Consider the following 23,012-nt stretch of genomic DNA (forward strand, 5'->3'; position numbering starts at 1 on the left):
ATTATTATCTGCCTGTATAACTCAATTCCTTCATAAAGCATTGTTTGACTGATTAAGGCTAGAAAGCAGAAGGACAGAGGGAGGGCCACATCATTTATCCAACCCCAGCACTTCTGTGGAGAAAAGGAAACATTGTTGGCAGTTCCTTGGGACAAGATAAAAGTGGAAGGTTCCCAGGAAAGTTGAGTTCAGAGTCAGCATCCCTACAAGATAACCTAGGTCTGGCTTTATAGAATAACCCAGGAGTTGAGATCATTTTTGTGCTGCAGGGGCAACCTCCCATCCTTCCAGAATTTGTAGGCAGATGAACAGATGATCTGAAGTGGCATCCATAGACTGAGTGGCCAGATCCAAGGCAGTGGTCCTGACCTCTCTGCCAGACACCCACTCTTAGTTGAATTTTGTGTCCTTTTGGGCTTCCTAACGGTCCTCTTGACACTGCTAAACTGCAACACTGAGATTGGGTTCTTCATCTCATTGTTGAAGAATGAATCTTCAGACATAGAAGGAGAAGCAAAATGGCAATGATTATTGGAGAAAAATATATGCAGAACTCCCTCTAGAAGGGAGGGGTCGTGAGGAAGGGCACCACCTAGGGTGGGTTGCACTAGGGATAGTAGGTATCTCTAGGAAATAGCTACATGACTCTAGAGATCACTGGACAACCCACAGGCCATACTAGTTCCTTAGGCCCAATTAGAGGCTCCACCTTCTTGTGTATAACTCCTCCCACTAGGTGCCTGATTCTGTGCACACACCTGGGGGCCAGTCAGTCTGCTGTTTACATTTTGGCAATGGGCCAAAATGCTTGCAGACACAACCACTCAACTCCAGTCCATGAGACTCTTATTGCCAATTAACCACCAGAAAACTGGAAGTGGCACTGTGGCTCAAAATGGTAGTGTGCTAGCCTTGAGCAAAAAATCCCAGGATAGCATGCAGACCCTGAGTTCAAGCCCCATGAACGACAAAAAAAAAGAGAAAAATATCTCATCTGCAAAATAAGTTATTGTTATAATGTTTCGGTAGAGGGTTTGAAATATACTGTGAGGTGACCATTGACTGCTGTTCAAGGTGTTTTTTAACCCCTGTTGATGAAAAGTTCATTAATTTGTCTTTCAACTTTTAGTTACATAGACCCTCTGGGAAATTGGGAAGCAGAAAGGGAAGGGCTTTCTTTTATTTCTTAGTTCAACCACCAGTCAAAATGCTGGATTATTACTGGAGCTAGGTATACAGTGGAGTGGTAAAACACTTTGAATCAGGTCTTGGGTTCCAACTCCTAGCATGGGCGGAGGGGGAGGGCAACAAAAACCACAGAGACAAAATGCTAGGGAAGAAGAGAAGGAAGCGTATGTTTTTGCACTTCATTCTCTTTCATGGAGGCTAGGAACAAAACAGAATAGGTAGAAGCCTTTCACACACTCTACAATTTGGGTTTTTGCTAGGGAAACTGCAGTTAGGTCTGTGCCTTAAGATTCCTTTAGTATTTGTCTTCGTTATCAAACAGGGGTCAAGATATCATCTGTTTTGTTCATCACTAAGTCCTTAGTACCTAGAACAATGGTAGGCATATATTATAATTTAGTAATTACTGAATAAAAGAACAAGCTCAGTAATTCCTGAAGGAATGAACAAAAGACTCAATAAAGACCAACAAGTAAATACAGTGTGGAAGTCAGTGCAGTGTGGAAGTCCCAGGAGGAAATCTGCAAGAAGGTCCGACTATCCAACATATGAAGTACTTAGATCTTGTCTTTTCAGACATTGATATTAGTTTCTTAAAAGTATAAAACTGTTTTAACCAGTGCTAAAAGTCATACCAGTTGCCACTGAACTCAGAAAGGGGTGACATTGACCAAGAAGCATTACACTCATAATCTGACTTGCAGAATTGTAACTGCTTTGTATAACTACTTAATAACAGCAACAGTAATTTTTTTTTAAAGTATTAAGATCACCCATAATCCTACTATTAAGAAAACACTACTTTTAATTTTTTAGTATGTATCTTTTTAGGCTTCCCCCTTCTGTATACTATTTACATTTTAAAAAGTAGAAAAAATTGCCACTGGTGTCTGGCAGTTTTTCACAAGTAGAAACTAGTTTTTCTCTTTAATTTCTGCTGCCAGATATATAGTATTAAAAGAAAAAAATCAAATGTGCCGGGCATTGGTGGCTCAGCCTGAAATCCTAGCTACTCCAGGAGGCTGAGATCTGAAGGTTGTGGTTAAAAGCCAGCTCAGGTAGGAAAGACTGTGAGACTCTTATTTGCAGTTAACTACCCAAGAAGCTGGAAATGGAGCTGTGGCTCAAGTGGTAGAGTGCTAGCTTTGAGCAAAGAAGTTTGGCAAAAGTGTTCAGGCCTTGAATTCAAGCCTGACTGTCAGGGCATGCGTGCACATGTGTGTGTGCACAAACACACAATGGGGCTATGGCTGGGCTGGGAAGTTGGCTCAGTGGTAGAGCGCTTGCCTTGCATGCCTGAGGCCCTGGGTTCGATTCCTCAGCACCACATAAGCAAAAAGAAAAAAGCCGGAAATGGCGCTGTGGCTCAAGTTGGTAGAGTGCTAGCTTTGAGCTGAAGAGCTGAGGGACAGCGCCCAGGCCCAGAGTTCAGGCCCCACGACTGGACCCAAAAAACCAAAAAAACAAAAAAAAATACGGCTATGGCTCAAGCAGTAGAGCACTAAGTAGAGCAGAAGTAGAAGCTCAGGGACAGCACCAAGGCCCTGAGTGCAAGCCCCACAACCAACCAAAAAAAAAATTGTGTGTGTGTGTGTGTGTGTGTATGTGTGTATGTATGTTATGTGTGTGTATAATTGCATTATAAGACTTAGGATAACATTTCCTTGCTATACCATCCATCCATCCATTTATTTATTTACTTATTCAAAATGCCAGTCCTGGGTGCTGTTCCTGAGCTTTTTTTGCTTATAGCTAGCACTCTCTTGAACCACAGCTCTACTTTTGGCTTTTTGCTGGTTAATTAGAGATAAGAGTCTCACAAACTTTCCTGTCCAGGCTGGATTTGGACTGTGATTCTCAGATCTCAGACTCCTGAATAGCTAAGATTATAGGTGTGAGCCACCAGTGCCTAGTAACCCATCTGTCTAATTTTAATATTTTCAGAAACTTGTAAAATTGCTCTTTATTGGTTTATTATTTTTGGAAACTATTGACTTAGGGAAGTCTGAAGATTTAGCTAAGTTTTTGCTTGTCTGCATTATGAATATGTAAGTAGTGTTACTTATTAAACCAACAAACTGTTCAGTTACATTTCCAATTTTATATGAAATTTTCTTTTCTCTGAAATTAACTCACTTTTTTGTTTGCTTGGTGTTTATGTATAACACAAGTTCTTCATTTAACTATAGCACTTAATCTTTTTTCCCTTAAGTATTAGGGCTTGAACTCAGGGCCTTGAGCTTGTTAGCTACTCTAGCACTTGAATCACACCCCCAGCCTATTCTGCTTTTCTTATTTTAAAATAGGAGTCTTTGTTTTTGCTGTGTCTGGCTTGGGCTGTGATCCTTCTTTTTACCTTCTCAAACAGACCCACACCACTGTCCTCAGATTTTTTTTTTTTTTTTTGTCTGTCCTGGGGCTTGAACTCTGGGCCTGGGCACTGTCCCTCCGCTCTTCAGCTCAAGGCGAGCTCTCTACCACTTGAGCCACAGCATCATTTCTGGTTTTCTGGTGCTTTATTGGAGATAAGAATCTCATAGACTTTTCTTGCCTGGGCTGGCTTTGAACTGTGTTCCTCAGATCTTAGCCTCCTGAAAAGCTAAGATTACAGGTGTGAGCCAACGGCTTTGTGCTCAGATTTTTATTGGTTGAGATCGAGTCTCACAAACTTTTTGCTCTAGGCTAGTCTTGAACCTCAATCTTCCCTCTTTCTGCCTCCCTAATAACTGCGGTGGCAGGTGGCAGCCTCTGTGTCTGGCCTAGTACTTGCTTTTTTCCATTCCAAGCTCTCCTGGTGTTCTAGGGTACATGGTGCTTCTCATGAGTGTGTCTGGCCATTGGTATTCATTCATCATCTGCCTTTCCTGTGCTTAGTCACTTAATACGTTTTCCTTCGCATTGAATCTCCCACAATTTTTTTCCGGTCGTTTGTAGGGCTTGAATTCAGGGCCTTGTTGATGTCTCTGAGTTTCTACTGAGCCACAGCTTTACTTCTGGATCTTTTGGGAGTTTAATGGAGGTAAGAGTCTCACAGACTTTCTTGTCTGGGCTGGCTTTGAATAGTGATCCTTAGATCTCAGCCTCCTGAATAGCTAGGATTATAGGCGTAAACCACTGGCACCTGGCTCCACTATATATATATACATATATATATATATATTTTTTAACCATCTCTCATCTCCCTTGATTCTATTTTTCATCTTTTAGCTTTCATTGTAACTATGTTTTGGGAAGGAGTAGAGGTCAACAGTATTGTTCAATTTAGAACAGTAAATTTACATTGAAGTTCATGTCTTCTGGTAGTGGATATCAAGATAGCATTGAAATCTGTTGGTTCAGAGTACGTTCTTAGCATTGAACTTCCTTCATTAAAAGTAGCACATTTTGGGCTGGGAAGGTGGCTCAGTGGCAGAGCGCTTGCCTTGCATGCCTGAGGCCCTGGGTTCGATTCCTCAGTACCACATAAGCAAAAAGAAAAAAGCCGGAAGTGGTGCTGTGGCTCAAGTGGTAGAGCGCTAGCCTTGAACTGAAGAGCTGAGGGACAGCGCCCAGGCCCAGAGTTCAAGCCCCAGGACAGACAAAAAAAAAAAAAATCTGAGGACAGTGGTGTGGGTCTGTTGCACGACCGGACCCCCCCCAAAAAAAGCACATTTTAAGCTGGGTGCCGGTAGCTCACACTTGTAATCCTAGCACCTCAGGAGGCTGAGATCTGAGGACTGCAGTTCTGAGTCAGCTTAGACAAAAAAGTCCCTATGAGACTCTTATCTCCAATTGACCACTCAAAAACCAAAAGTGTAGCTGTGACTCAAGTGGTAGAGCACTGGCCTTGAGCACAGAGGCTCAGGGACATCGCCCAGGCCTTGAGTTCAAGCCCCACAACCAACCAAAAATAAATAAATTGTACATTTTAGCCAAGTGTGATGTGGCTCATGCTTCTAATTCTAGGACTCAGAAGATTGAGACAAGAGGATTGTGAGTTTGAGATCAGCCTGAGCCATATATGAGACCCTCTCAAAACCCAAAATGAATGGATGTCAGATTGCACTTGAAAGGACTTTTAATTTATATTTTCTGATTTTGCTACTTCATGACTTGGTCAAATGAGTTAATGTCTAAGTGCAAAGCTCTTAGAATAATGCCTAATATATAGCATCTTCTCAGAAAGTATTAACTATTAGTTTTTACTATGTTAAGGGTCTGTGCCCAATCTCTCTGAAACTCATTAATTTTTATAACCTTTTTAACTTTGTAATATGACGAAATCTGCTGTGGCTTTTATACACACACGCACACTTTGACAAAGCTTACTGCTTTATCATTTGTTGGTTTTTCTTTTAAGGATATCAGCCTGTGGGTTCCCTTCCCCGTATTTGTAATTACAAAGAAATGATTTTATTTTTGGCTTTTGTTTTTTAAAAAGGGAGTGGTTGTATAGTATAAAGAATTATGAGACCAGAGCCAGTTGCTAACTCATGCTTGTAATCATAGCTACTTGAAAGGCTGAGATTGGAAGGATACTGACTTCATGAGACTTAGTGTTAGATAAAAATTCACTTATGTTTGTTTATTATTAAAAAAGTATTTGAGTGGCTGTTTTATTCCAGATCTTAAGATTTGAGAAGCAGCACAGAAGGCAGAAGTCCCTGTTCTTTTGAAGCTTAATGCTTACAAAGATACTCAGATGAATATTCACCCATCCTTCCAAGTTTCTCTTTTGTTTTTCCTTCGTTAAATTTGAACTTGAACTCAGGTCCTGGAGCTCTTTTGGTTTTCTTTTTTTTTTTTTGTCGGTCATGGGGCTTGAACTCTGGGCCTGGGTGCTGTCCCTCAGCTCTTCAGCTCAAGGCTAGCACTCTACCACTTGAGCTACAGCGCCACTTCCTCTTTTGGTTTTCTTGCGTACAGCTGGCACTTTGCCATTTCAGTGATAGGCTGGTGTTGAGTTGTGTGGTAGGTGGTTCATTGGAATTATGAAGGTTCAAGTGTTTTCCCAGTCTTCTTACTTTGATCTCTCAGTATGTTGGCCTTTTTGTACTATTCCCCTTGAGGTTGAAAAGTTGAGTATAGCTCAAATTTTAGAGCATAGCTAGCTGTGAGTGAAAAAGCCACCCAAGAGCAGGAGGCCCCAAGTTCGAGCCTCAACCATAAGCACAAAAGAGAAAAGTGACTGTGGGAGTTCCTAGGAATCTCCTAAATGGGCAGTTTCCAAAGGAAAAGGAGGAAACTTCTTTGAGGTTTCTCTTAGTATCAAGGCAATCTGAGTCCCTCAGTACTAAGGAACTGAAAAAAAAAAACAACTCAAGGCTTCAAGCTTGCTCAGTATTTGAGTTACATCTCCAGTCCTAATTTTTGCTGGCTAATTGGACATGGATTCTCACTGACTTTTTTGCTCAGTGTCCTGAATAGCTAGGGTTATTGGCAGGAGCCACAGATCCCTGACCCTTCTTACTGGCTAGAACTGGGTTGCATGCCATTTCTTTTTTTATATATGTAATTTTTTATTGAGATTAAGTGATTGTATATGTTTCACAAATTGTGAGATAGTCATGTTTAGTTAAAACCACAAACACATTTTAACCTTCACGAGACAAATTGTCATTGTCATGGTCTATAAAGTTTGAATTCTATGAGCTTTGACAATACAATATTTCTTCCACGTCGGTGATATGTACATTTCTTTCCTTCTGTTTAGTGTAAGCTGTTCCCTCTTTTCTTCTCCCTCCCTCTCTCCCATTACTGCCCTTAAGTTCCTTAGTTCATTTTCATCAATGTCCTGTGCAGCTGATGGGCTCTTCTGTTTTATGTTTTTCCGTTTCCCTCTGATTCTGTGTCCTCCTCCTAGCTTCCCTCAGATGTGTGTGTACACACACACACACACACACACACACACACACACACACACACACACACACACACACACACACACACACACACACACACACACACACACACACACACACACACACACACACACACACACACACACACGGTCAAGAACATGGAGTCATTAGTAATGATACGACAAAATGAGTGGAAGTCCTTTGTTTCTCAAGTCCTGTTTACTTTGTCATATCTCCTTGTTACATGCCATTTCTAACCCAGTTTTTGGGAGAGGAATGGATATTTTTGATTTTTTGATTCTTTTTTTTTGCCAGTCCTGGGCCTTGAACTCTGGCCTGGGCACTTTCCTTGAGCTTCTTTCGTTCAAGGCTAACACTCTACCATTTGAGCCATAGCGCCACTTCAGGCTTTTTTTCTTTATGTGGTACTGAGGAATCAAACCCAGGCCTTCATGCACGTGAGGCAAACTCTCTACCACTTAAGTCACATTCCCACCCTGGGGAGAAGAATGGAATTACCATAATGACTATACTCAGCAGTATCCTTTTTTTTTTTTTTTTTTTTTTTTTTGGGTCCGGTCGTTGGGCCTGAACTCTGGGCTTGGGCGCTGTCCCTCAGCTCTTCAGCTCAAGGCTAGCATTCTACACTTCCAGCTTTTTTCCTTTTGCTTATGTGGTGCTGAGGAATCGAACCCAGGGCCTCATGCATGCAAGGCAAGCACTCTACCACTGAGCCACCTTCCCAGCCCCTGCAATATCTATTTCTAACAGAGGACATGAGTCATGATAAAAGAAAAGACACTGGGGCAAACAGCTGCCCTGTTAGCAAACTGTGTTATTGGGCCTTCCAGTGTGGAACATAGTACAGTTCCTGTGTATAGTTTTCTTCATCTAGATGTGACATCCATTTTTAAAAATTTGATTCTAGATAATTTACTGAAATGGTTCCTTTTCAGTTAATATACACTACATCAGGATTTTTAATTATACAGTCAGAAAACTAGGAATTATTTAAGTTACATGTCTCCATCTGTTCCTTTGCTAAATTCATTGTCTATAACTTTAGATCAACATTAATGTGTTAGGTCATTTAGGGTCATCCCCCCTGCCCCCCAGCTCCTGGTTGTGGGGCTTGAACTCAGGGCCTGGACTCTGTCCCTGAGCTTTTTTTACTCAAAGCTAGTACTCTACCATTTTGAACCACAGCTCCACTTCTAGTTTTCTGGGCGTTATTTGGAGATAAGAAAAGTCATGGGGACTTTCCTGTCCGGGCTGGCTTCCAAGTGCAATCCTCAGACCTCAGCTTCCTGAGTAGCTAGGATGATAGGCATGAGCCAGCAGTGCCTGGCACTTGGTCTTTTTCTTTTTCTTATTGTTGGTTGTGGGGCCTGAACTCTGGGCCCAGGCACTGTCCCTCAGCTCTTCAGCTCAAGGATAACACTCTACCACTTGAGCCATAGTGCCACTTCGGGCTTTTTCTGCTTAGGTGGTGCTGAGGAATCGAACCCAGGGCCTCATGCATGCAAGGCAAGCACTCTACCACTGAGCCACCTTCCCAGCCCCAGTTGTCTAAATTTATAACATTTAAACTTTGTGTATCCTTTAAATTAGTAAAAGATTTTTACATCCCCTTCTCTACTTCCTCTTTAACATTTTGTTCATTTTTGTACTTTAATAACCAAAGTAATTTTGGACACGAGTACTTAAAGTCTGGAACCCAGGTTTGAATCCAGAATCTGCCACAGATGTGCCATCATTAGGTAGTGTCATTGTGGTTAAGTTTTTTAACTCCTCTGTTCTCAATTTCAGTATCAGTAAAATAAGAATAATAGAACCTTCCCCGTTGGGTTGTTATGAGAATTAAATACAGTCTATGACGAGTACACATTAACACTATGTAAGAATGTTTTACAATTTAATGTGCAAATGAAATTTATTAGATGGTTTGACTCCTATATTTACTGCTCTGACAGAAGGTGGTGCTCAGAAGATGATACTTGAGCTATGCCTCTAGTCTTATTTTTTTAATGAGTTCTAGCTTATATGTGTGTCTACTGATAATGGAGCTTGAACTGTGGGCTCATTTGGCTTTTTTGCTGGTGCTGTACCATTTCTACCACTTCTAGCCACACCCCCACTTCTGGTTTTTTGCTAGTTAATTGGAGATGAGAGTTTTGAGGATTTTCTGCCTGAACTGGCTTTGAACCATGATCTTCAGATAGCCTACTGAATAGAAAGGATTCCATGGATGAGCCACAAGAACCCAGTGGGTCTTGCTTTCTTTTTTCTTTTTGGTCAGTCGTGAGGCTTGAACTCTGGGCCTGAGTGCTGTCCCTCAGCTCTTCCGCTCAAAGCTAGCGCTCTGCCACTTGACCTACAGCAGCACCACTTCCAACCAGTATACATTTTCATTCATAATGTATTAGCATTCCTGTTGCTCTATGTTAGACTTACCTTTTTTCTTTTGGTGATACTGGGGTTTGAACTGAGGATCTTATGCTTGCTAGGCAGGCTATACTCCTAACCCTTTTTTGCACTGGTTATTTTTGAATTCTTCTCATTTCCTGCCCCAGCAAGCAGGGACATGTGTCATGATCCACGTATTTCAGGCTTCCTTTTAGAGCTGATACTGGGTGTTTCCCTGTCCACTGTCATAGCTCTGGGGTTGAGAAGGAAGGGTCTCAAGAACTTTCTTGCCCAGGCTGGCCTCAAATCATAATGCTCACCCATTTCAACCTTCCAAGTAACTAGGATTACATATGTGAGTCCTGAGCACCCGGCTAAGATGTAAAGTATTTTGAGAGTCTGATGAATGTGAAAAGGAATGTCATTTTGGGTTCAGTATGCCTTCTTTCTCAGGAAATAGGGTGTCTTTCACATATTTATTGGCTTTTAAGATTTCTTGCTCTGAAATTGTCTCTTCAAATCTTTTGCTTATTTTTGGTGGTGCTGGAGATGGAACCCTGGACCTAATACATGTAGGCATGTGTCCTGCCATTGAGCCCTGTCTTGTGTCCTTTGTTCATTGTTTAGGGATGTCTTTTTCTTAGTGGCATATAAAAGTCTTTTTTATGTGTTTGAGATTCTTGTATTTTTGTGGGCCGTATATCTTTTTTTTTTTGGGTCCAGTCGTGGGGCCTGAACTCTGGGCCTGGGCCTGGGCCCTCAGCTCTTTAGGTCAAGGCTAGCGCTCTACCACTTGAGCCACAGCGCCACTTCTGGCTTTTTTCTTTTTGCTTGTGTAGTGCTGAGGAATCAAACCCAGGGCCTCAGGCATGCAAGGCCAGCGCTCTACCACTGAGCCACCTTCCCAGCCCACAGCTGTATATCTTTTTATAGCTTGTCTTTTCATTTGAGTACTTGACAGAGATGACAATTAGGGGCTGAGCACTGGTGGCTCTTGCCTGTAATCCTAGTTACTTGGGAGAGTGAGATTGGGAGGATCATGGTCTGAGGTTACCCTAGGCCCACAAACAAAATCCCCTTTCAGCCAATACTGCATACAGTGCTGTACACCTCTCATCTAGCTAGGAGGCTGTGGATATTGGTTGCAGGCCAAGAAAAAATCTGCAAGATTCTATCTCAAGGGAAGAAGCTGGGCATGGTGGTGCATAGCTGGCAGATAGGATCATAGTTTAGGAGAGTTTATTGACAAAAGGTGAGACTATCAAAATAACCAGTGCAAAAAGGGCTGAAGATGTGGTTTAGCAGAGCACTTGCCTAGCAAGCATGAATGAGGTTCTGAGTTCAAACCCCAGTATTGCCAAAAAAGGGGCAGAAGAGAATTGTGTGTGATGGCAAATGTGTATACTCCCACCACGTAGGAGAGGTAGAAGAGCGTCTTGAGGCCAGGCTGGGAAACATAGTAAGACCCTTTGTATAAAAAGGAGGGCAAGGAGCTCCTAAAATAGTAGCTTTCTTCATGAAAAAAAAAAAAAAAAGGGCCTGGGAAGGTGGCTCAGTGGTGGAGTGCTTACCTTGCATACATGAGGTCCTGGATTCGATTCCTCAGCACCACATAAGCAGAAAAAGCTGGAAGTGATGCTGTGGCTCAAGTGGTAGAGCACTAGTCTTGAAGAGCCGAAGAGTTCAGGGACAGAGCCCATGCCCAAAGTTAATTTATTCAGGCCCCACGACTGACAAAAAACATAATAAAATAGGAAGATGGGCACCAGTGGCTCACTCCTGTAATCCTAAGCTTCTCAGGAAGCTGAAATCTGAGGATCGTAGTTCAAAGCCAGCCTAGGCAGGAAGTCTGTCAGACTCTTATCTCCACTAGATGACCAAGAAAAGCTGAAGTTGAGCTGTGGTTCAAGTGGTAGAGCAGCAGCCTTGAGTAAAAGCCCTGAGTTAAGGCCTAGGACCCCAGCATGCAAGTGCGCGCGCGCGCACACACACACACAGACACACACACACTGCAAGTGCGCGCGCGCACACAGAGAGAGAGAGAGAGAGAGAGAGAGAGAGAGAGAGAGAGAGCTGGGGATGTGACTTAAGTGATAAAGAACCAGACAAGCAAGAAACCTTAACAAAAGCTTAAGGCTTGGAGTTCAAACCTCAAAATCCACACAAATAAAAACAAAAACACCCACATCCCTGTAGCCAACCCTGACTGCCTTCATTCACAGCACTTTATACCTCAACCATAGAGTGGGAAGTGAGCAGATGGAAAGTTTACGTATTTTACAACAACCTAGATTCTACTAGCCTCTTTGCATGTTGTACAACCATAAATCAGGACAGTTATTTGCTAATGTGCCTTTATCAAAGGGCTGAAAATGTCTAGGTTTTGATTCATGATATTTTTGAAACTTCATTAGATGAAAACAAAAAGGAAGAAGTCTTGGCAATATAAAGTGATGCACCCTGGATGAGTGGGTTGCTTTTAAATGTGTTTTTCACTGCATATGGGTTAGCTGTGTTTTTGTTTCTAGGGCTTAAGATTCCTTGGTCTTACTTTGCTAGCAGCATTACTTACTAATGCATCCTGTGGGTTAGTCCTTGGATCTGTGATAGAACCATATATCTCCAATATGGGAATTAACCCAATGTTTCAAAGTGTGTAAGCATGTTCCCAGTATGCCTGCATTAGGATAATCTTGTTTCTGAAATAAACTTAGGTGCTGTTATTGAGTGTTCCCAGAAGACTAGTTTAAAATTTTAAGTCCTTCCCTCAATGGGGGAAGGAATCCTAGAAACCAGAAATGCTCACATTAAAACAAGTGTTGCTCAAGCCTGGATCTGCCATTAGTTGCTGGGTATCTTCATATTCCTGTGGGCAGCCTGGCCATGTTTTTTGTATTTTGTTCTTGTTGGTTGTGGAGCATGAACTCAGGGCCTGGGTGCTGTCCCTGAGTCTTTTCACTCAAGGCTAGCTAGCACTGTACCATTTTGAGACACAGCACCACTTCCCATTTTCTGGTCTCATGGACTTTTCTGCCCAGGCTATCTTTGAACTGTCATCCTCAAATCTCAGCCTCCTGAGATGCTAGTATTACAGGCATGAGCCACTGGCGCCTGGCCAGCCTGGGCATCTTGAATCCACCTCTGATGTCAACTTTAATTCCTGTTACCTTACTCAAGAGTCTATAGTTTTCTTCCCATCCTGATCTAACCTTTTCTCATTAAATTTGGAGTGACTTCTCTTTATTGAGTTTTCAGATTCATAAAAAAAATGCCTTTTTTTTCTAGTTTACTGTTTTCTAGTTTGTGCTAGTGGTACTGGATCTTGATCTTGGCTTTTTTGCTCAAGGCTGGCACTCTACCACGTGAGCTAGCAGCTCCACTTTTCTTGCCTGGACTAGCTTTGAACTGAGATTTTTCAGGCTGAGCTTAGTCTCCTTTGTAGCTAGGATTATAAGCATGAGCCATCGGCACTGGCTTCTGCTCATTCTTTAAACCATTCAGTGAGGAACTAAGCCTGTTCATGTCAGACCAGGGCACTGGGCACCAGTGACAGTTTTCATAAAAAGTCACCTCATCAGGGAGCTCTTAGTTCCAGTGGAAGAAATTCATACAGTGACCATTTTCTCAAACATTGATGTGTCCAGAGTTGATAAAATACTGTGCAGATGTTTAAGAAAGAATATGCATGCAGGGAATTTGTTTTATTCAAGTATTTAGATATGATTCTCCATTTTGTGCAAGTTGTGACTTTAATTCTTTGATACGGAAACACTCAGGCCACTCTGTAAGACCATTAAAAACCAGGCTCTTACTACTTTCTACTTTGTTTGTCCCTTGGAAGCTCAAATATGCATGTAAGAGGATTCTTGCTATATATGTAATGTTTTTAGCGTATGAAACACAAGTTTCAAACTGGAACCAAAAATCTTAGGCTTAATTCTGCTTTCCTCCTTCACTAAAATCATTTTGTCCCAGGAAATGCTGATGGACTAAGGAGATTCAGGTTAGCAGAAATTGGAAATGTTCTTGGAATTTGGGAAAGAGGTACTTTTACTTTTGAAGACCCTTGGAGTCTTTCTTATGTTGTTATTGGTGTGTATGTATATGCATGTATTCAGAAGTCTGTGCTCAAGTCCTAAAGTATACCCTTGTACTAATGTAAACTTATTTTTATTAATGTATATGGATTGTTACAGAACTTCACCAAATTCCTTTTTAATCTGTTTGTGTAGTCTGATATACTGATAGATTACATATACTGAACCATTCTTAGAAAAAATGCTGCATAGGAATCTGTTTTGGACATTCAGGAATTATTTTTTTTTAAGCATAAGTTTCTGTTATTAGGCGTTCAAGGCCTGGCAAGGTTATCTTGTGAATTTGAGCTGTTAAGCAAGACTGTGTCAAAAACAAAAAACTACAAATCCCCAGAAATAATACATGGCTGTTATTTTTGGAGCACCTTGTGTTCAGTATTAAAATAGTCATATAATTTTGTTCCGTGACATCTTTGGTGTGTGTTGAACATTTTCCCTTGTTTTTAAATATTCTCGAATATGAATTTTAATAGCTGTGAGATACTCTAAATTTCAAATATGTTACAAATTTTTCTTCATGGACTTGTACACAGGTTGCACACACAGGGATACAAATTTATCTCATTCTTTGTGGGGGGTTTTGTTGCTGTTGGTTGTGGGTCTTGAACTCTGGGCCTGGGCGCTGTCCCTCAGCTCTTCAGCTCAACATGAGCACTTTACCACTTGAACCACGGTGCCACTTCTTGGTTAACTGGAGATAAGAGTCTCACAGACTTTTCTGCCTGGGCTGGCTTTGAACCATGATCCTCAATTCTCAGCCTCCTGAGTAGCTAGGATTACAGGTGTGAGCCACTGGCGCCTGGCTCATTATGTGTTTTAATAACATTTTGCACAGCTTCTTTTTGGGTCCGGTCGTGGGGCCTGAACTCTGGGCCTGGGCACTGTCCCTCAGCTCCTCAGCTCAAGGCTAGCACTCTACCACTTGAGCCACAGCACCACTTCCGGTTTTTTTTTCTTTATACTTATGTGGTACTGAGGAATCGAACCCAGGGCCTCAGGCATGCAAGGCAAGCGCTCTACCACTGAGCCACCTTCCCAGCCCTGCACAGCTTCTTAAAGAGTGCTTAGATACTTGTAATATTCCCTTTTAATAGAGATTATCCTTACATGTAACATGTGTAGTCTAACTTATATTTTTCCATAAATAGCTTGTTTGCAAAAAATATTGTTATATTTCTTTGAAACAAACTTGTAAGGTGGTCTATTTAAAACTATTCCTAATTTTTAAGATATTGACCTTTTGTATGTGACTAAATAAAAGCAAGTAATTTGCTATGTCTACTTTAGAGAAGCTTTTTTACCTCCACCCTTTCAAAACTCACCGTAACTGTTACATAATCTCTTATCTTTAGTAATTGGTCTTCCTATTATTTAGTTTTATGTAAATTCCATGTGCCATTTGTAAATTTCTGAAAATCTTGATGTGGAACAGTTTGCTCTAAATGATAAGCTTTGCTGGTCAGGGAGCCCAAGTGGACATTTCACTGGGATGTCTGATAGCTACATAAAATTAGCTTGAGGATACCCCTGCCTCTAAACTTTAATGTAAACATTTACTTCCTGCTGAGTTGTTTGCAGAACTTCCATTCAATCTTGCTCATTACCTTTTCTACATTATTTGGGTCTCAAGCCTTATGAAAGCTGATATTGGTTAGTGTTTTTTAGGTTGGTGTTCTCCAGTTCTTAAGCTGGGTTAAAAGTTACTTAAATGATACTTTTCCGAATTTGAGTGTTTTCAAATGTGCTGCTTTTTTTTTTTTTTTTTTTTTTAAGAACAAATTGACTTAGGGTTTATTTCAATCTGTTTCTGCTGAAAATTATTAGTTTCAAATTGAAATTGACCTATGGATCATTTATGATTCTTAATTAATCTACTTAAAATGTAGGGGAAGTTCTATGATTGCAGCCAGTCTGGAATGTTATCTTACTGGATGCTAGTCCACCTAAATGCCCTTCCCTCAGTGTAAAGCTAAGAGTACATCGAAGTGACCTGAGACATTCAATGGGTCTTAGTAACCAAAATGATGAGGTAGGTTGCTTAACTGCCATACTTTCTATTGTGTACTTGTTACATGCCTACAATGCTTACTTCCTTCTTAGTGGAAGAAAAAGCCAATACACGCCTCCTTCTGGGCATGTGCTTAGACTCCTGTGCACGCTACCTGCTGTTCTCCAAGCAACCATCACAGGCACAAAGAATGTATGAAAAAGCCCTGCAGATATCTCAAGAAATACAAGGAGAAAGACACCCACAGGTAATAGAAGAAAATATACAAAATGAAGTCTTCAAAAATAATGGTGTCAGGCACTGAGGCTCGTTCCTGTAAATCAGATACTTAGAAAGTAGAGATCAGGAGAGATGCAGTTAAGATACCCCCCTGGGCTAAGTAAGTTAATGAGACCAACTATCAGCCAACAAGCTGGGTATGGTGGCATGCGATCTTCTAGCCATGGTGGAAGCAGGCAGGCTCTAGACAAAAACCAGAGACCTTATCTGAAAAATAACTTAGAAAAGTAAAAAAAGAGCTGGGGAATAGAGCACCTGCCTAGCAAGTGTGCAGCCCTTAGTTCAAACCCCAGTACTGCCAAAAAGCAGAATCAGAAGATGTTTCTTAGATGTTTTTAGTCCTTGCATTCCTGATTCATTTTGTTTCCTACCACTAAAAGAAACTGTTTGGAAAACATTGGGTCTGCCCAGAACCTTTTTCATAAGTCATGGTTTGCACAGATGATTGATTGACCTTACCTTCTACAAGGCAATTCTAACTAGGTAACTGCTTCTGTGACTTCAGATTATACAGAATGGAGGCTGCAGTTACCCCTCCCCCTATTAGAATGACAAGAAACTGATACATGAAGTAGCCTTGCCTCCCTTGTCCTTTCTTACAGGAACTGAGGAGGGAGGGGGAATTCAGTAGACTATAGACGGTTACAGAATTTAAGAACATGCACAGTTTTCTGTTAGAATAAACACAATGAATTAATACCTTATTTCTCCTTAAAATTATTTGAGTTAAGGATGGTTTTGTGAATGTTAAAGAAGGGAATCTGAGTTATGAATTGTCTAGAGAAGGAATCTAAGACTTTAATAGTGTTTTGTTGCCTGTCCTGAGGTTTGAACTCATGGCTTGAATGTTGTCCCTGAGCTTTTGTGTTCAAGGCTAGCACTCTACCATTTGAGCCACAGCTCTACTTCTAGTTTTTTTTTTTTTTTTTTTTTTGGTGGTTAATTGGAGATGAGTCTCATAGGCTGCCTTTGAACCACAATCTTCAGATCTCAGCCTCCTGAGTAGCTAAGATTACAGGTATGAGCCAGAAAAATTCTACTTCCTTTTAATGAGACTCATGATCACCAGATGGAACAATATAATATACTAAGGCTTGCTAGTTTCTCAAAATTGTTGAACCTTCAGTAGAATCATACAGTCATACTATAACTTCTTTTATTTTTTACTTGGTACTTCAAATTTGATAATTAGGTGGATTAATAGTACTCATCCCATTTTCTAGTGTCTAGATTTTTTTGTTATAGTCTTAAATTTAATATTATGGCCATTCATGAAATGCTGGGAAAGTTGGAATCTTTGTATTTTCAGTTTAATAAACTCCAAACTAACATATGATATTGCTTATTTTTTTTTTTTAAGAAAAGGCTCTTTCTCTCTCTAGACTATTGTGCTGATGAGTGACCTTGCTACTGCCCTGGATGCACAGGGCCACTTTGATGAGGCCTATCTTTATATGCAAAGAGCATCAGATCTGGCAAGAGAAATAAACCATCCTGAGCTGCACATGGTGCTCAGTAATCTAGCTGCAATTCTGATGCACAGAGGTAGGTAGTAGTGAAAACTTGAGTGGCTTGCTTTGAGGGAAAAAGTGTTACTGAGTTTATAAGTATGTGAAATTATATTTAGATGGGGTAAGGAACAGTGAAGAAATTTCTAAATTAAAAGGTTAGTTGTTAGGGCAAAAACAACAGTATGTGTTAGGTTGATGAGTTGTATTCCTAACCTGTAAAACTTCTGTATTTCTGGGGTTGGGGAGATGGCTCAGTGGTAGAGCGCTTGCCTTGCATGCCTGAGGCCCTGGGTTCGATTCCTCAGTACCACATAAGCAAAAAGAAAAAAGCCAGAAGTGGTGCTGTGGCTCAAGTGGTAGAGCACTAGCCTTGAGCTGAAGAGCTGAGGGAGAGCGCCCAGGCCCAGAGTTCAGGCCCCACGACCGGACCCAAACCCCCCCCCCCAAAAAAAAAAAAAAAACTTCTGTATTTCTGTGCTAGCCAGTTGAACTGTATGAAGTTAGAGAATACTTTACAATGATAATCCTCTCTAAGTGTATTTGAGGACCCTGTGGCACACCAGGAAAGGGCAGTTAGGAATCCCACAGCAACTTGGTAGCTTTTAGTTTTACACATGAGCTAATGTCTAGCTTCTGTTGGCTTGTCAAGGAGAGATGAAACCAGACAGCACCACTCACTTAGCACACTGTAAAACCTGTGCCCTCATTAGTGCTTTCTCTTTAGAATTACTTTGAAAACAAGTTTTCTTGTTCTTCTCCCTTCTCTTTGGGCTATTTTAGAACGATATACACAAGCAAAAGAGATCTACCAGGAAGCACTGAAGCAAGCAGAGCTGAAAAGGGATGAGGTTTCTGTACAGCACATCAGGGAAGAATTGGCTGAACTGTCGAGAAAAAGTAGACTTGACTGAATTTTACCAAGCTTTTAAGTTCATTTTGGTGTAGGGAAGGGGGGATTTTTAGTAATCCAAGGAATAGCTCAAGTTAGCCTGGGTGAAGGATAAGTTGTATACATTGCCACTAAGTTTTTAAAGGAAAAACAACATTCACCATCGAATGATTATGACTTCTAAAGACCAATGTTTTCTGTAATACTGTGTGATTAGTTACTGTCTCGGCCAGTCTAAGTATAATTATAGATTGAGATGGGCCAGTGTTCTCTTGGGGTGAGGGATACCATCATTATACCTGGCCATATGTTTACTGATTTGCTGCCCATCTCTTACTATATCAATATCTGGCTGACTTCTTAGAGCCACATGTCTCGTGGCAGAAGAGGATTTTGGTGAATTTTTCTCTGATAAAGCCCTTTCCTGAAGCACAGCGTGGGACTTCATGCACAAAGGAAGAAAAGTAATTCCTTAGTTGGCCTTTGGCAGCCAGCATAAAGTTTTAGGGGGAATTGGGGACTTGAAAGTATAGTACCTAACTGATGGCAAATTATGGCTACTATGGCTATAAAGTTAGTATTGTCATGATGAGGGAAAGAAGGAAGGATGCAGCCTCTTGCCTTGTCAGTGCTATGTGAGCAGTCAACTTCCTTTCCTATTGAAGTTTCAACAGTCATCTGAGATCCTCTTTAAAGAGCTGTAAAGAAACCCAGAATGTACTCTAGACCTTTTGACTAAGAACAAGCTCCTGCACCTGTAGCCTTGCAGTCACTCCCTCTTGTGCTGAGAACATAGTATAACCAGTGACCTGGATCACAGTCCTAGCTTTCTTATTTTGTTTCCTCATCTGTAAAGGGGGGAAGAAATGAGAATCCTTTTGTAGCTATATGGGTATCTAGTCAGATGACTTAGTAAGCTGCCATACTACTTTGAGTTTCATCACACTGTTTCAAAACATGTAAATACACAGATACACAGATGGCGTATCACCGTATCTTGCAAATAGCCATTTGTTTAAGGGAAAAGGCAGCTTTTTAGGTTTTATGAAGGAACACTTTTGAGGTGGTGTGTCAAGTTTGGTTCATTATTTAAATATTGGAAAAATCTTTTCATAATAAACTAGAGACTACACAACAATATTGTGTGTATTCCCGTAATATTTGAATTTCTCACAGAAAAATGACTTGTTTAAATCTTGTTAAAAAACCTACGGCCCAAATCCTTAGAAATTAAACTAGACTTTTATAGTCTACAGATGAAAATTTCTTTCCATCTTTCTGTACCAGGGTTTGAACTCAGTGCCTCTGTTTCAGCTTGCTTGGCTGGTACTCTACCACTAAGTCTAACCCTGAGAGAGGTAAGTTTCAGTGTAATCCAGTCTTAATGCCAACCACTCACTCACCTGTGCGTAGACAATGTTTTACCTTTTACAATTGCAAAGGTTACTGAAAGTTAGGTTTTTCACTATAAGTTTTATTTAAGAATTTTTAATTCTTCACAATGATTCTTTTCATGGTCCCGGTGCTGGAAAAACTCAGTAGGAGTTTTCAGAATGACAATCCCTTCATGTGGGTGTTCTTACTAATGTTCATTTGCACTGTTGTAAAAAGCAAGGTAGTGAAACAAATACTCATTTCCTTTACTGATTGGCTTGAATTGTTTAAAATAGTCTAATTTTTAACTGTACTGTCACTGGAGTTTTCAGAGCATAAGTGTATTCAAATTAGAAGCACTCAACATACCAAATTAAAGCAATAGGAAATGTCCAATTACAAACATGCACTGGAAAATTGACTATCAGAATATTTCTATGAACAATATTGGAAGACATTAGTTTAGTTCTGGTTGTGAAAAAAAAAAAATCATGCATTAAGGATGTAGTCCGAAGACTGAATCTTAGCCTGCAAAGAATTATGCCTTGGGTTTGCAGGTAAGGTCAGTAAGTCACCATTCACTCAGTGCTGTGCTGGCCATGGTAAAAGGTGCACCTCCACCCATCTCAGGTTTGCTTCATTAGGTAAGCAACATAAGAATTTCTCCTTTCATTGTGTTCAACTAAGAAATGCTATTGGAGTTCATCTCCATTTTGCAATCTCTTCTCCAGCTGATAACAAACCATTGTTATTAGGGTGGTGTGAGTGGTTAGTAGCAGCAGCACACCCTGGGGTCTAGAAGTGGAACTGCAAGAATAATAAATCAAGACTTATTTTAGACACTAACCCAACTCTGAATACCTCAAGACCCTCAGGATCATAGAAAAATATCAATCATCTGTTTGGGGGTCAAATGGCAGTATAAATTATTAATGAGTTGTAGAATATTGCCAGTACCTGAAAAACTTTCAGCAGAAAACTATTAGAACATGTAATGATTTCCATTCCTTTTATGAATACTATTATAAAGGTATCAACTTTCCAAGTAATAGGAGCTCTGACCACTTCCTTGATCTTGAGGACCTTAGGAGTTCAAGAATGGAAGTGACAAGTAGAAAGGCTTTGAGTCCAGACAAACGTGGGCTATGGCCTGTTTTTGTCACTTGTTGAATATGTGCAAAGTATTGAGCCTGTGTCTCCATAATAGAGATTATAGACAACAGGGATATAGGCAATAAGGAGGAGAGAGGGTGTTTTAGTCAGTGGTTTCAGTCATAGTGCTGCTTTCGTATTTTCATTTAAAAGCGTAGGTGTTCATGAAATGCTGTAAAGTGCTAATGCTAACTGTCCTGAGAGCTCTATCTCTTCCCCTTTCCAGTTACCAGCGGCATTCTTCTGTATGCTGTGGGAGGGTGCTTAAATGCTATGATTAAGTTATGAAAAAAATGCAAAAAAAAAATCTGCAAGCAATTCTTAATAGTGGAGGATAAAACTCTTGACTCTTCAGTACCATAATTAATTTACAGTTCAATATTTTTAAATTATTTGCACCTTGATGTAAAATAACATTACATCTCTTGTCCTAAGGAAGCAGAGTAAGCGCTGGCATAGATATGGTAAAGAACTGCATGTTCACCCTAAGGCTTGTCAGGGTGCAGTATAAAGTTTAGTCTAAAAGCCTGAGGTACTACACAAATCATTTTTTACACTCTTAAGAACTATGTAGGCCAAACTAATCTTTTGAAACCTGAGACACAAAGAGCCTTAAATCACAAATAATCTACTGTAGCTCTATGGACAGGGTAGTCAAATTTATTTCAAAACAAAAGCTCTATTGGGCTGCATCAGATGCAGAAGAAAAGGGCATGGTTAATCACCAGTGTGCGTAACAGTTGAGGTATGCCTCAAAAAAGCCTTAAAACTTTAAAAACTGAACTACAATATACCCATGCAGCAATATTTTTTCAGTGTTACTTAAAAAAAAAAAAAAAACCTCCACTGGAAATTTACAAAATGGCAGAATTTTCTTGCTATTACCTTTTGACCTTAATGTCTAGATTTTATATGACAGTCTGTTAAAAATCTAAACATTTCCCACAAGATTTTAAATATCACTGGGAAGCTAAATTTAGAGGAAATAAAATCAGATAAAAAGTACAATGCCCGTGACAGCCAACATTATGTAATTAGGCTGTATGAGGTTGTTTAGAAGGCTATGGTTAAAAAAGATAGATGAAAAGATTTTTTTAAAATTACCCCCAACATTGATACGCTGATTTGCATGTAAGTACACCAGATACTACAGCAAGGGGATACACTGCAAAAAGGTCATCTATTTACAGAAGAGTAATTTAAAGACATTATGCTTTTCTTTACAAACAGATGTAAGAACATGAATTGTCCACTTTTTAAAAACTCTACATTTCAACCCTCCACTATTATCATCCACCGAATTGCCTGTATCAGAGGCAGGATCTCCCACCCCCCCCTCCCCCAATTTGACTTTCCAAGTGAATTTCAGTCATTTCTTCATCAATCGATGCCTTGGCTCTGCTGAGAAGTCTCTGGGCACAAATCACAAGAGGGCACATTTTTGACCCGCAATTTTAAAAACCGACCAACCACTAGAACTGCCCCCATGCCTTCTCTACCCACCCTGTCTAGTCCCTTCACTGTGTAAGTTCAATCATCACTGTCTGACAGCGTCTCGTACTGTGCAGAGAGGAGCGGTGCAGGCTCCCGCTCCCAGATCCGGTTCTGTTGGTGGGGAGCTGCTTGACTTACAGCCGATGGGTTACATGCGATGGGTGTTGGTGGTGTGCTGCTGAGCATCCGCATGGTCAGAGGGTTATATGGAAACTGAGTTGAGCCTGACAAAAGAAAAATGAGCTTTTTCAGTATCATGAGCCTACTTGCTATTACATCCAATCCACCCTCTGTAAAATGTTATATGACAGAGTAATCCTACTTAAAAGTCTGTGACACCATGAAAGTAACTTCATACAATTGTGAACAGGCCAGTGAAGTGTCATCAGTGATAGATGGCAGTCAGCCCATATAACATGGACTGATATGAGCAAGTGTATCAGTAGGCGCTACTGAGCCAAAACACAAACAAGGGCTGCACTTTCCAATCTTTACCTGTCACATTTCCATGGAGAATTGAAACGTAACTATATATAAGTTGTCTTCCTGGGTAGTCCCACAACTTCCTTGACTGCTTTGAGAATAATCCCAAAGTACAGTTCTCAGAGGTGGGGAACATACCCAGTAACCTCAGCAGCTGATGGGCCGCAGAACAATTCACCTACAAAGTCTGACTGGGAAGGAGCAGAGTGTAATTTCTGTCAATTTCTAAATTCCCTTCAAAGCTTATTTTTTGGGGGGGAGTGGTAACTGGGACTTGAACTCAGAGCCTTA

The 23,012-nt window shown here is 40.6% G+C and overlaps 2 protein-coding genes across 16 annotated transcripts in view; one reads left to right on the forward strand and one right to left on the reverse strand.

Annotated features, from left to right (window-relative positions):
* Ttc19 (tetratricopeptide repeat domain 19) overlaps nt 1-23,012 on the forward strand; it is a 52,059-nt gene that overhangs the window by 6,358 nt on the left and 22,689 nt on the right. Inside the window, exons 8-10 of one of the 2 annotated variants that reach the window (XM_070027649.1) lie at nt 15,632-15,786; nt 17,201-17,363; nt 18,110-19,356. In XM_070027649.1, coding sequence (XP_069883750.1) covers nt 15,632-15,786; nt 17,201-17,363; nt 18,110-18,240 — 449 coding nt within the window. In that variant the 3' untranslated portion in view covers nt 18,241-19,356. Of the gene's footprint in view, nt 1-15,631; nt 15,787-17,200; nt 17,364-18,109; nt 19,357-23,012 lie in introns of those variants that run through there. The other variant, XM_070027650.1, reaches the window with a different exon arrangement.
* The window catches only part of Ncor1 (nuclear receptor corepressor 1), a 171,303-nt gene continuing 169,673 nt past the window's right edge, over nt 21,383-23,012 (reverse strand). For all 14 annotated transcript variants that reach the window (XM_070027631.1, XM_070027632.1, XM_070027634.1 and 11 more), the window contains one exon: nt 21,383-22,462. In XM_070027631.1, coding sequence (XP_069883732.1) covers nt 22,275-22,462 — 188 coding nt within the window. In that variant the 3' untranslated portion in view covers nt 21,383-22,274. The remainder of the gene's footprint in view (nt 22,463-23,012) is intronic.

The sequence above is a fragment of the Dipodomys merriami genome, unplaced genomic scaffold, assembly GCF_024711535.1.
Source record: "Dipodomys merriami isolate MVZ:Mamm:240054 unplaced genomic scaffold, mDipMer1.0.p SCAF_19, whole genome shotgun sequence".
In the NCBI taxonomy this organism is placed as follows: domain Eukaryota; kingdom Metazoa; phylum Chordata; class Mammalia; order Rodentia; family Heteromyidae; genus Dipodomys; species Dipodomys merriami.